The sequence below is a fragment of the Quercus lobata genome, chromosome 2 (assembly GCF_001633185.2).
Source record: "Quercus lobata isolate SW786 chromosome 2, ValleyOak3.0 Primary Assembly, whole genome shotgun sequence".
NCBI classification, from domain to species: domain Eukaryota; kingdom Viridiplantae; phylum Streptophyta; class Magnoliopsida; order Fagales; family Fagaceae; genus Quercus; species Quercus lobata.
Window position 1 is genome coordinate 100,036,942 of NC_044905.1, and position 14,415 is coordinate 100,051,356.

A 14,415-nucleotide genomic window follows, 5' to 3' on the forward strand; every position below is an offset into this window, starting at 1 on the left:
TTTGTAAAAAATCAAGTTCTATTTACTAAATCAAGTTCTATTTACTAAAATCTCATTGTGCTTGAAACCATGTTTTTAACTAAATAACTTTCAAAAGTGTATTTTTGGTAAAATAATTCAGCCTCTCATATTTTTCTCTCTTTTCCCCCCAGCTGCCATTCCATTTAATATGTTTTTCTTCAAACCCCTTTTTTTATATTACTTTATGATAAATTCCTTTCCTTTCCCTATGCCATGAAAATGATACTACATTGCCAAACTTGTTTGAACTTTTAAGTTATATCGTTGATAAATAAATAAATAAAACTTTTAAGTTATATCCATCCTAGTGTAACAACTAGCTAGTAGTCCCTATAAAATAATAAAATAAAATAAACTATCTTGTAGTCACCCTTACCATGATTCACTGAGACCAGTTATAGCAAGCCTTCGATAAATTGTTAAGACCATTCTTACCATAATTCTGTAAGACTAGTTAGAACAACAAATCGATTTTAAAAATATAGGTCCTTTTTACAGAATTTTGCAAACAGAACTATTAATAGAACTATAATACAGAGAGTGGACTATACAACTTTAATCAGAATTCAGTAAGGACAACTTTCTGATCACTGTTTCTAAAAAAGAAATGCAGAAATCATAAAGCTAGATGCAGTGGAAACCAGATTTATTGCGTATCCACATACTTAATTTTTTTAAATAACCCCACAAAAGTGGGATTTTTTATACTAAATACGACCCTTTTTTTAGATTAAAATTTACAAATTTAGACCCCTATCAGCACGTGCAAGCAGCACAATGCTTGAAGCTTGCAAAAGTTGTGTATAAGTTTTGCATCCAAGAGGAACTAACTCTAATACAGAAGAAAGGAATGTACAGCTTTTAATCAAGGACAAGGACAACCTTGTGATCAGGTTTTCGAGCTTTCTTCTAATAACTTGCTTGCTGGTGCTTTCTCTTGCCTTTCTACATAAGCCGAGGGAAACCATCCAGCCTTCCCATTGTATTCTCCTTCAGACCATCCATTAGCAGCCACCTGACAATTACATGCATAAAAGATAAAGTAAATGTAAATCCAAGATAAACCAATTCAGTATGAGATGGGCTAAAGTAAATATCAAAAAAGAAAAAGTATGAGATGGGCTAGCCGTATTTTAATGTGTCTAAATTGCTGTGAGAAACAAATTTGGCATCAGAAAATGAATAAGACAGGCATAATGCTGCTGAGACCTCCAGCTTAAGCTCTCAAAACAAGTGATAATTTACCAGGGTAAGTGGTCTCGATTTTGAACCATGTCTCACTCTACCTCCCATTTAAAAGAAAACTCCACGCGTTATGCCTCACTTAATTGAGAAAATCACGGGTCCACACATAAGAGAGAGTGTTAGAATAATGGTTAAATGCTTAAATTCACCCTTGCATATTAGCTTAAGATTTTTGGGACATATGGTTGTTTATCAACTCCTACATATGGAAAGCCCTTAGCAACTAAAACTGAAAATCTCTTCAAAGACAGCTACTCGACTCTTATTTCAGGCTTGCATCATTAGCCATTCAAGAGCACAGTCCATATTTCAATTAACAGTGAAGAATGTACCTGACGAACCACAACATAATCATCAACTGATAGGCTTAACTCCCCTTCTGATTGAGCATCAAATGAATGTACTGCCTGCAAGAAAGGAAAACAAAGGGAGAGGGAGGGAGTTGGGGAGGAACAAAGCTTGACTTGTTAAAAGCAACAAAGGCAAAGTCAACTAGGAATAGAAAATCTCAGACATTCATAGAAAAATCTAATATCAATATATTTCAACAACTAGGATTGTGATACCGATTTCAATTCTAAATATTTCCAAGTAAGCCAGAGTTCCTATTACATGTATGTTTCACCTAGCAATTGCATTCATGTTCTCTAGTCTAAAAAAGCATGTGTCAAATCATGTTGATAGCGAAGAGAGGCATAAAGGTCTTGCTCCTATGGTGAATCCAGTGGGGAACAATAGGAACTTCAAAAAGAAGATGAACTGTAGCCTGCCTAGCAGTGAAGTGACTGGGGAGTCTACAATCACGAAGGCATATAACCCAAAACGAGCAAATCAGTACTTCCTTTTTAAAAAGTAAAATTATATTAATGCTTGTAGCTTAGTACTTTTTTGTTCTCTTCTTTCTTTAAGTTACTAGTTTCTACAAATAACAAATGATCAACAATGTTGAGTTTTCTTTGTTTTTGATTGGCATGGCAAGTTGGCCACAAGAAGATGAAAAGCGCAGCAATTACTATTTTAAAGAAAATAAATCAGATTTACCTATGGATTTTTTATTATCACCTAGTCATATTTAAAACCATTGTTTTGAAGACCAAACTGGACGGGTCAATCAGACTAGTTTAACTGATAATTGATCTAACCTCCAATACTGAGAGGTGAGTGCTTAAAATCTTCTTACGTACCCTGACCTCCAAACCAAGAACTTTGGCATGAAAATGCTAGCGACCTTAACAAAGATCAAATATGTCCTTGGCACGTTTAATAACGTAATGACTCGCATGCTTCTCCACATTAGTTGCAACATAGTCACCTACTTCCTTATGTGAGGTGTTTTTTTTTTTTTTTCCTTTTCTTTTTTATACATCCATAGTTGGGGGTGGGGAGATTTGTACCTAGATGTCTCCATCAGAAATACCAGGAGATGCCAATTAAGCTACAAGGCTCTTAGCTTATGTGTAAGTTAAGAACTATTAAGGACTGGCAACTGTCCTTACTCTCATGCTTCTTTTTTAAGGTTAGAAAGTAACCAAAGAAGATTCTTTTTGTTCCTAACTTGATTTTATGTATCAGAAATTAATATTCTTTAGAGTAAAATAATGTAATTTGATGGTAGTGAAAATCGACAGTAAAGTTAATGAGATAATTCTATAGTTGATAATAAATCCAATTATCCAAGTGCTATGCAAGTACGTGCAAATTTTCAAGGTGACAAAATAAAACAGTTCTAATAGTGAGGGATGGACAATTTTTATATAAAACAAAAAAAAAATCTCTATAGAAAGGATATTTTAAAAGGTGGGAGGATGAAATCCTGAGAGAGTTCAGAGAAATCACCTTTGCAATGAAGTACTCTTCATTTTGATTAATATGTCCGTGATCATCAGATACATTTGAATTAATATTTTCATGCACCTGCTGATTATACACATCTCCCTTCATTCTCCCTGAATGCAAGGAAGACTGTTTCGGTTGCTTCTCCAGTATCATCTACCTCCAATCATAAGCATACAATAAATAAGAAACTAGTAAAGGCAATCCTTTGACAACCAAGAAAATATACAACAGTCCCTGGGAATAGAACAAATTCTCAGATGAATGAGTCAAACATCATAGTAACAAACCTCAGCATGTAGCTTGTCTAAAATATCAAGAACCTTTTGATGATAGGTTTTCTCAGCATCTACCTGCAAAATGATTTCTTTTCAGATTCAAAAACTATGCATGTATGATCATGAGCAGAAAAATTAGGAGATCTAAACCACATTTTAACAAGATGCACAATTTTACATCAAACAAACCCCACTAGTAGGATGAGCAACATAACACTATCACAAACTTTTAAGTATCTAGAAGGATCATTATTCATAACTAGAAATAGTTGATTGAGAATGCTTTAGAAAATATCAGGTTAAATGAAAATTGAACAACTAGTCTTGGTCAAGTAAATCAGTAACAAGCAGAATACCATAGATTTAGAAAATACCAAGATAGATGAAAACCAAATAACTAGTCTCGGTCAAACACAGCAGAAACAAGCAAAATACCATAGTAAGAAGCTTCTGGAAAGTTTTTTGTTGCTGCTCACTCTCAACTGATAACATGGCAGAAGTTGCTTCTTTCCCAAGTGCCATCATTGTAGATTTTAGCTCACTTAGTCTTGCATCCGCCGTTTGAAGCCTCATTGAACTCTCAGCAGAAATAGAGGATTCCTTGGACTTCAATTGGCGCCTCAATACTTCACCTGCCTATTGAGAAGATGTCTACAATGTGATATGCTATAGAACCTTCAGTGCTATTTACACCCAGATAAGATAAGACATAAATGATCACCTGGGCTTCAACCTCCTGGCGCAATTTGTCATAACGATGTGTCAAGTGGCGAGCATCTTCCAAAGGAGCTCCAGTTATTTGTGCCCGCAATGGCTCAGAAACCTACATATTCAGTACCTGTAACACAATTAGAGACATAAAAATAAAAAAATAAAAGTAATATTGGACAAAGCTCCAAAATTAATGCATTAAAATATGACAGAACATAACCTAAAGTATTCTTTTTTCTTGGAAATTTATGTCTTAAAATATAGAGTACACCATTCAAGATAGTCAAAACTTTGGTCCATTACACAACCCAAAATTGGGAGAGAGTGCCTTAAAAAACCTATACCAACTCTCAGATGCTAAGAATCCCAAATCCTACTTCATATGGTTTTGTCCAAAATTTTCAACTCATTAAACATACAATCATGCATCTCACCATCATATTTTTATTTTTTCAACATTTAGGAAGTATTTATTTTGAAATTTAAGAGCAAATTCAAATTGCTAACCAAAAATACCATATATCTATGTGATAATGTATCTTGTTATTCAGTTACTCTGGCATGTAATCCCATCAAAGAAATAGATACAAAAATTTCAATTCACGAGATGGGTTGACTGTCTGGTAAAAATACCAAAGTATTTATAGCATAAATGAAATATGTGAAGAAATTACCTGATCAAGAAGGACCCCAAGCAAAGTCTCCCTCTCCTCCTCCATTGAAGAATGTGAGGTACCAAAGTGAAGAGCAGCTCTTGCAAGAGGAGAATTGGTGCTTTGATTATCACCTCCATATTTACAACAATCTTGAGCCAACTTCCTTACTAGAATATTTAGTGCAAAAATTTCATGTATCCACCTCATAAAGGAACTAAACACAAGAAAGTACCCAAACTTCTTCCTTTTTTATAAGTAGTAATACAAGAAAGGAGCAGAACTATACTCACCTATCTCCATTTGCTTTGAACTTATAGAAACAAAGGCTTCAATTCCATGAACAATATGCCGCTGAAAATGCTGTGCAACATGAAATATTTTTAAGACTTTGCACAGAATAAACCATCATTGATGTAGCTGACGTTGCATCACAGAATTCATCCATCAGATTCACCATTACAAATAAGTAAACCCTGATATTACTCAACAATGCTTTTGAGGACTTTACCTTAGCTACTCTTGTAGAATTGTATAGATTTTGAAGTTGTTGCTGACATTGAAGTTCAGCGTCATCAACCATGAGTACTTCATGACCAAAATGTCCCAAGTGTCTCAACACTGCCTGCAACATAATGATCATTGGAATCCGAGTATGTGACAGCGATATCAGGCATCACATACCATGTGGATACAATCATTTTTCAGAAACCAGGACACAATATACTTGGGATACACGTACGAGAAAAACCACTCCTAATCAGTTTACACATAAACAGGTATAAAGAAGCACACTGACATATTTGACATGACATCTGGGGAGATGCATAGACACTAAAGATGCTTTTGCAAAGTGTCTTTAGTCTTAACTACTACTAGCAATATCAGCATTCTACTGATCTATTGAGCAGAATGCAGTGCAGCATACTAATATTCTACATATAAGCATTCCGAAGAGGTCTCACATTTGTGAGATTAGAGAATCATTCCTATAATAACATCCTCATCGCCAAAATTTTGGGGCTGGTAATAGATTCTCAACAGACTAGTCAAGTCGGTCACATCTATACTTTTATGTCATTTTAACAAAATCACCCCTAGCCTGTCAAAAATAAAGAAAAAAAATGTTTTAAAAAATAAAATAGAAAGAATGCCCACTTTTTTTTTATAGGTAATCAATATCATAGACATGGAAAAAGCTAGAATTGACATGATATGTTGGTGTTCATGATATGATATCTTCCAAATGCCATCTCAAAACTCTAAAAAGGTTAAAGCATCATTCTTTTATAAGTGTCACATATAAATCACCATAAGAACCATAATTACATGATTGCTTAGAACAAAAGCAAAAAAGGGGTTGGTCTTTTCTTTGACAAAAAGAACAAAGAGATCACCTGCTGTTGCTTGGCAACTTGCTCTCTGAGCTTGCTCGCTTGCCTCCGTATACTTTCCATGTAGACTGAAGAAAAACAGGATCTTCAGAAAGAGGAAGCCAAAGTTTTTTTTTTTTTTTTTTTCTTGGGTTTAGCTCAACTTTATCATGGAGAAAGATAGAGGAGAAGAATACGCTGAAAAAAGAAATTGGTAGTGTAAGTGAATAAAAAAATGTCGGGAGAAAGAGAGAGAAAAGGTGTCTGTCTATTTGTTTCTTTTTGACTACCAACTGTAAGAAAGCACGTGCCCGCCACACATTTGCTATGGGTATTGTCTTTCACTGTCGGCCTCTGCCGTCCAAAAAGTGATGAGTTTATCAGGTTGAGTTTTATAGGATTGAGGTGAATTTGTCACTCCCATTTTACATTATTAACAGTGTGCATGGTTGAGATTTTTTGATCAAATTTATCACGGTGAGTAAAAAAAAAAATTCAATCCAACCTAACTTATCACATAAATCCAACCCAACTCAACTTAATCCATATGAGTCGGGTTGAATCTATTGATTTGACAAATTTTATTATTATTATTATTAAATTGAGTAAAAAAAATATAAATATTAATATATTAAAAAAACCTAAATATTAGTATCAATGTAACTCTTTAAAAGCAAACAATACTAATAACTAAACAACAATAGTAATTTATTAGGATTTGTGTGAACTAATTGGTTTTTATATAAAATAGAAAGAACTGGTTATTTAAAAAAATTTATTAATTATATAAATTTGTCACTCCCATTTTACTCTATTTGTTTAAGAGATGATGTCCGTTTGTTAAGAGATTTTTTTTAGTAAAGTTGTTTCATTTCTCAAAAAAAAAAAAACAAACTGTGGGTGAGATAGTGTATAAAAATATATATTATGGTGTTAAACACTATTACTAAATGGCGCAAATATTTTCTAGAAAATGAATTATATTTCAAAAAATATTTTCTATAAAATTATCTTATTTGGTAGAAACTTTAAATAAATTGAAAAATAATTTTTTAATTTCTCTTATTTAACTTGCTAAGAGATAGAGTTGTTTTCTAAAAATATTTAATGGAAAATAATCTCTAAATATAAGCTATACTTTTTCTATTGACTAAAAATAGTTTTTCTTTGACTTTTTTTTTTAATACAACCAAATACCGAAAAACATTGAAAACTATCTTGATGCAAAATCTCCCATCAAAACAAATAGAGCGTAGGTGAACTTGATACTCAACTTAACCATGTTATGTGACAAAACATTTGGACTCTCTTCTAATCATTGGAATGGTAGAAATCAACCACACCCCTACTTTTGAGCGATCAATTGAATTTTTGGGTGTGTAGTGTTTTACACAAATATATGAAAAATGGAGAAACCAAATAAGATATTCCAAGAGTAAAAAAAAAACACTGCTAAAATTTTCAACAAACTAGGGAGAATCATGTAAAACAACTATACAAATTCAAATACAATGAGAGAGATTAAATTGTGGATGGACCTTTTGGTGGAGGAAATGTGAACACATGCTAAATTCTTACATAAAATAGGTTGATTAAATACTAATAATAATAATAATAAAAGAGTAAGGTTTGGGATTAAAACAAAAACAAATATATATATATATATATATATGGGATAATTACAGCAAACCCACCAAAGGTTTGGCCCGTTTGCGCTTTGCCTACCCGTCGTTCAAAACTTATCACTTTGCCCACCTAAGGTGCCTTCCGTTAGAAATCTGTTACCCACCTCTCCCATTGCCGTTAGAAAAACACATTTTTAGAGAAAAACAAATATAACAAAGATCAAAAAGTTAGGACCTTTTATTGCTTAAGAACTTCTTTGAGAACAAAACACAAATCAACAATTGCTATTCCCTTGCCCAATGGGTTATTCAAACATGTATTGGTTTGAATCTGTACTCTGAGCTGTTTCTTTGCCTAAAAAGCAATCTCCTATTTATCAAAGGCTGCCAAACATTTCACAAAGCTACCAAACAAAACTTAACTCTCTCTCTCTCTCTTTCTCTCTCAGCTTCAGCGGCGCAGCCATGGCTTCTCTCTCAGCAGTGATCTCACACTCTTCTTCGCATGTCGCATTGGCTCACAACACAAAGTTGAAGAAGATCCACCAATCGCAATGCCGCACTCTTCCTCTTCCTCACCGGTCACCTATTTGCCGGTACACTTCACTTTTCCTTCATTATTTTTTTCAGTTAGTCTCTTGAGAAAGTGGAAGGAATCAATATATAAATCTGTCTTTGTTTTTTCTCACTTCTTTGTTTCTTTTGGCTTGAATTTCTGGCTTTCTTAGTGCTAATCACGATCATGATCTGGGTTGAGGAGCTGCAAGGAGAGCCGTCGGATTCGTCGAGTTGTGGGGTCGTCGGATTTGGTTTCGTCAAGTTGCTTATTCAGGTGTTTTGCTACTGTGGCTGGGATTTAGAGTGGGTTTGAAGTTGGAATTGGGGGTGGGTTTGCTACTGTGGTTGGGATTCAGAGTGAGTTTGAAGTTGGAAGGTTCCTTTCCTTTCCTTAATTGGTGGTGTTTGGTTTTGCAGAAAAGGATTGAGAATTAGGAGAGGCACAAGTAGCACCTAGGGTCGCCACCACGCCACCAAACCCATGGCTGATCTACCACAATGCAAACCCACAGCTGGATTTCTCATTACCTCATTCTTTGGTTGTTGATCGCTTGTCTCTGTCTCACTCTCTTTTGTTAATAATGTTTATGGTTGTTTTGAGATTGTTGGTCTTCTTGTAAAAATTGGTTTACAATTTTGAGTTGTTATGAGATTATTGATATTGATATAGATTAAAAGTGATTTCATTGAGCATTTGATCTGTGTGCTATTCCTGTGTTTTGTTCTCAAAGAATTTCTTAAGTAATAAAAAACCCTAACTTTTTTATCTTTGTTATGTTTGTTTTTCTCTAAAAATGTGTTTTTCTAACGGCAAAGGGAGAAGTGGGTAACAGATCTCTAACGGAAGGCACCTCAGGTGGGCAAAGTGATAAGTTTTGAACCACGGGTAGGCAAAGCGCAAACGGGCCAAATTTCAGGTGGGTTTGCTGTAATTATCCCTATATATATATATATATATACATAATTATTGACAGTTTTTTTTTTAGAAGAAATTATTGACATAGTTGGTTGTGATTTATGCAACATTATTCTTGTTTAAGTCTATCATTAACATTATTTCTATTGTACATTAATCACAACAAAATAATATCAACCAGTATAAATTTTTTTTAACGAAATTTTATAATACAATAATATTATTTTTAAAGTAAAATGCAAAAGCCTCTCGAGATTAAGATTAAAGTACCACCAATTATTTTTAAAAATATCCAATTTGTTCTCTAAGCACAAACTGCACTTAACACGCTTGAAAGTTTCTCTACTCCTCCAAATACTCTGCTTCCTTCTAACAACTGAAGTGCACATATTTCACAATGATTACATTATGACAATTATGTTGGAAATATAATAATGAATAAACAATTTTGATACAACAAACAATATCCCAAATAATTTGCAAGAATGCAAATAAGCAATAATAATATAAATTTAAGTAAATAGGATCAATCTCACAGTGCTATAGAATCATGCAAAGAGCGTTATCCTTAAAGGTTGATTCGTGTCACCCAAAGTAAAACTTGGTGCGATTGGTTCTCTTAGTCAAACAACCCCTTAGGATTAAATTGTAGCATCAACTTTTGTGATGTACGTACTTCCACTCACAAAAGGTTTAAGAACAACCTTCTATTGTCTTTCCTTAAAAAACAAATATTCTTGTAGAAAAATATGTGGAAGAGAAAGATCGTAGAATTGTGTATATCTAAATATAGAGTAGTAAAAAGACCCTTTAGAGAATGTATTATGATGAGTATTATATATGCTACTTATGAAGATAATAGTTTATAGTTATTGGTTACTAATAACCCTTAAAAGCCCAACATCTATATTATCAATTATTGCCTAACGGCTATTTTTCTCATAATTGACTAATGGCTATTTTACTCATAAATTTCCAAAAGTTATAAAATAAATAAGTATAAAAGTGTTTGGAACACAGACCCATGCCAACAAATTATATACACGAGGTTGAAGTTAATAGTAGATATATAATAATTTTTGTTCTTAAGGAACAACTTGAATATTTTTAAAGTTTTAGTAACACTAGGCCTGTTTGATTTGAGCAGAAAGGGGGTGTATTATGTATTCATTTTCAAGTTTTCGTGGGACCCACTACTAAAAAACTTGTTTGACTTTGTATTTGTATTCAGTTTTCATTTTCAGTGTCCAAAAAAATAGGATTTGAATATAAAAACTGAATACAACTTTTTGGTGTTTTTACTTTCTTAAAAATGAAAACAATTGTATTTTTGTAAAAAAAATCAAATCTATGGATCCCGCTAACATTGACTTGTCCCATAAAAAAACACACTCTCTCTCAATTGTGTTGAATTTTTAATTGAAAAATATAAAGTGAAAAAAAGACAAAGCAAAAACTAGACCAGAAAATAATGTCAAACATGAAATGGGTTGGATAGAGAAAATAGATACAAGAATTGATAAACAAAAAAATGAATTCAGAAAATTAAAAGAAAAAATAAATCCATCCCATTGATAACCAAATAGGGGTAACATTAGAGCATCTTCAATAATTTAGCCAAATTTTCACATGGTTTGGAGAGCAACCAATTTTAGTATTTTGTCTAAATATTTTTTAAATATAATTTTCTTCATTGTTACTTTAATCTTTCTTTACTAGAATTATTTTATAGATAAAGTTTAGCAACAAAATTAGTTGCAATTTTACTCAATATCTTTTTATTGGGAGTGAATTTTGACAAATCCACCGTTGAATTACATTTTCTTCTTATATTCTCAATGCTTACAAAATTTCTATAAAATTAAATATCAATAACCATGTCATTAATAAATTTTTTAAATTGCAATTTTTTGTAGTTTAAAATTATGCATAAAATGTAAATTTATATATCATAAAGTAAATAATATCCAATTAACACAAAATTTGATATGTGTATTAAAAACATAAAGAATATGCAATCCAACTATTAGATTTTCAAAATATGTAATAATGTGAAAGATGTTGAGTAAGACTGTGGTTTTAGGATACAACCAATTTTATAGCTAAATTTTCTACTTATTTTATCTGTTTTTCTGTTCCTCAAAAAAAAAAAAATATCTGTTTTTCTCTCCTAATATCTCTCCACATAGACTAACCCAATTTCTTCCCAAACCAAATTCAAACCATAGTCCCACACAGACCCGCGAGAGAGAGGAAATCAATCGACGGCGTGCCTCCATTGCCACTATTGTCCTTGCTTTCCTCCGTCGTGCTTGTCCACCCCCTACCCTCCACCACCGCCGCTCCACTGCTTAGGTCGAAATCGTCCCTTCCACTCTAACGTCGTTCCTCTTTGCTGTTGATTCTGTTTTTCTTCTAGGCCTAACCTCTATTTGTCTTTTTTGGGCCAGGATAGAATTTGGCCCAAGTTAGCCATTTCAGGCTTTCGTTTGTATCTGTGAGAGTGCCCATAGAGAGAGAGAGAGAGAGAGAGAGAGAGAGAGAGAGAGAGAGAGAGAGAGAGAGAATGAATAAAGGCGGAGCAGATGGAGTGGGTGGAGGCAGAAGTGGGAGTAGTGGTGGCAGAAGTGGACCCACCGCGGCTGCAACGGTAGCGGCAGCTCAAAAGCAGAAGACATTGCTACAAAGAGTTGAAGCCGACATTGGTAGCATTGTTGACAACTTCACCCACCCCGTCAATGTCTCACGAGTATTCAAATATTTGTATTACATTGCTGTTTTTTGCTAAGCTTTTCTAACTGGGTTATTAAAATTTTAAGTCTTTGTGGGTCTTATTGGACAAAACTTTTGGGTCTTCCTTGCTTAATCAGGGAAACCTGTGCTATACTCAAATGTTAAATTGCTTGATTTATGAATTGAGTTATTACATTTCACTATCAACAAATTTAACCAAGAATTTGTATTGAAAAATGCGAGGACCACGACAAATTACACAACTTTTGTCACAACTTGAGTGGTGGAGAAAAAGTGGTTGGTCTATGTGGGTTCACATATAGTTGTGACAAAATTTGTGTAATTTGTTGGGGTTCTAGCATTGTTGATTTGTATCTAGCTTTAAAATGGTTGTTTTGTTTGTCTTGGTTGGTTGCATGCTTATTCTCATTAACACATGCATTGTTTGTATTAGAATAATGGTTAGTGATTAAATTTATCATGCTCTATTGGCTTAAGTTTTTCAGACTAAAGAGGTAGTTTAACATAGTATCAAAGTAGGTAGTCCTAAAGTCTAACCATGTCTCCACTTTACGTCACATTTCTAGTCCATTTGGATTGAGGGGGGAGGAAAGGAGAGTGTAGAGAAGTAGAATATAGTTGGCCAGAATTAGGCTAATTTCCAGTTAGCTCTACCCTACTCTCCCTCCTTCCCCCTCAATCCAAACAGACTAAAGGTGGGTTCACACCCAAGAGGGAGTGTTAGGATGATGGTCAAGTGGTTAAATTTGCAATTTCCTATCAGCATAAAGTTTTGGTACTAAGTGGTAGTTTAATAGATTGAACTGACTAGCCTTACCTTGTGGTTTTCTTCTTATCTGTACTAAGATTTGAACAAATGGTTGTTCCCATCATCCTTAGCCTCGGTAGCATAGCTTGTGCCTATCATTGGTATCAACATGTCATTTTTAATGGAAGCTTTTGTTTTGTGTTGAATAGTTGTTTTTATAGATCTCATATTACCCAATAATATCAACTTATCTAGGAGGTCAGTTGATGAATGAAAGCCTTTGATACTTTAGGATTACAAGGCTGTGTTACTTGGGGTGGGGGGGGGGGAATCAAGAGGGGAAGATTTGGCAAAGAGACAGGATATGAAGTGGGGAGAAATAATCCGATTTGGTTGGACATCAGATTAAGTCCGTTAGGAAATAGATAGGATGAGAATGCTAAGAACTTAGCAAGGGGGACAGAGAGTGGATTTGAGAATATTAGCAAGAGAGAATTAAGAAAGAAGGTAAGAAAGAAAAAGGAGAAGGGGAGGGAGTTAAATACAATGTTGGTAAAAGCGAGGGGCGCACAGGCCTCTTGGAGCCTAGGCACAAAGCGCAAAGTGCAAGTGCGCACCTGATTGAAGTGAAGCGCACATTTTTTAAAAATAATTATTAATGAGAAATGCAACAATCAAATGATCAATTTCTCATATAAATTGAAATAAATTTTTTTATATAATTCATATAACATTAGATAAGCCCTACTTTTACAATTTTAACACAAAAATTGCAAGTCAAGTCTTTTTTTTTTTTTTTTGGATAAGCTAGATATGAGTACTTCCATCTAATATCCTTTCTTAAATCTCCTATATCCATATTGCCCTATGAGGCTATGACTAATTAGTAATATTAGTTAGGGTAAAATATTATTTTGGTCTCTAAATTTTAACAAAAGTTTGTTTTTTGTCCCTAAATTTTAAAAAGTTATTTTTTTCATCCTTAAACTATTGAAAAGTTCATCTTTCATCCCTAAACTATTGAAACTGTTTTATTTATGTCCTTAAACTTTACTAAAAGTTTGTTTTCATCCCTAAACTATTGGAAAATTTTCTTTTTTCATCCCTATTTATGTCTCTAAACTATTAAAAAAAACTCTTTACAAAGTTTAAGGATGAAAAATGAACTTTTTAAAATTTAGGGACAAAAAACAAACTTTTATTAAATTTTAGGGACCAAAATAGTATTTTACTCTATTAGTTAATAATTTAATCACTTAATGATCACTATAACCCTATAAGAATTAGTTTGCTGTGTTCAACATCAACCACTAAAGTAACTAAACAATTACCACATCTATTATATCATACTTTTTTTTTTCCATGAATGAGCTAAGAATATGAGGACATTGCAACATGATAATTGGTACCAAGCAGATATCCAAAAGGGAAAAAAATAGAATAAGAAGTAGTTAGGTAGGTTACTATTTCAAGGAGAAAAAATAAAAATAGAGAAGAACTGGGAGGTTGTGGGTTGGGTTTTAGGACAGGTTATACTCAAATTTTTTTTTTTTTTTTATAAGTAAGTTACACTAAAAATATGTCAATCCACACATTTGCTATGGGTATTGTCTTTCACTGTCGGCCTCTGCCGTCCAAAAAGTGATGAGTTTATCAGGTTGAGTTTTATAGGATTGAGGTGAATTTGTCACTCCCATTTT

General features: G+C 33.4%; 1 protein-coding gene across 2 annotated transcripts; it reads right to left on the reverse strand.

Moving 5' to 3' along the window:
* Nucleotides 1-756: 756 nt before the first annotated feature.
* LOC115977531 (SH3 domain-containing protein 1) lies at nt 757-6,359 on the reverse strand. 2 transcript variants are annotated; one of them, XM_031099424.1, is made up of 11 exons: nt 6,139-6,358; nt 5,707-5,843; nt 5,253-5,366; nt 5,035-5,104; nt 4,763-4,911; nt 4,099-4,200; nt 3,813-4,013; nt 3,390-3,452; nt 3,103-3,255; nt 1,599-1,673; nt 757-1,036 (listed from the first exon to the last, which is right to left on the reverse strand). In XM_031099424.1, the coding sequence occupies exons 3-11, from the start codon at nt 5,322-5,324 to the stop codon at nt 911-913; spliced, it is 1,011 nt and encodes a 336-aa protein (XP_030955284.1). In that variant the 5' UTR covers nt 5,325-5,366; nt 5,707-5,843; nt 6,139-6,358; the 3' UTR covers nt 757-910. The 2 variants fall into 2 exon arrangements, with proteins under 2 accessions (XP_030955284.1, XP_030955283.1); XM_031099423.1 differs by lacking the exon at nt 5,707-5,843 and having other exon boundaries at nt 6,139-6,359.
* Nucleotides 6,360-14,415: the final 8,056 nt, after the last annotated feature.

Excerpts from the sequence above, each read along its gene's own strand:
- LOC115977531 (XM_031099423.1), bottom strand. The coding sequence starts at position 6,198 with ATGGAAAGTATACGGAGGCAAGCGAGCAAGCTCAGAGAGCAAGTTGCC. Across the intron at positions 4,201-4,762 it reads TTGGGGTCCTTCTTGATCAG|GTTTCTGAGCCATTGCGGGC; the intron begins GTAATTTCTTCA and ends CTGAATATGTAG. Across the intron at positions 4,014-4,098 it reads GCCAGGAGGTTGAAGCCCAG|GCAGGTGAAGTATTGAGGCG; the intron begins GTGATCATTTAT and ends TCTTCTCAATAG.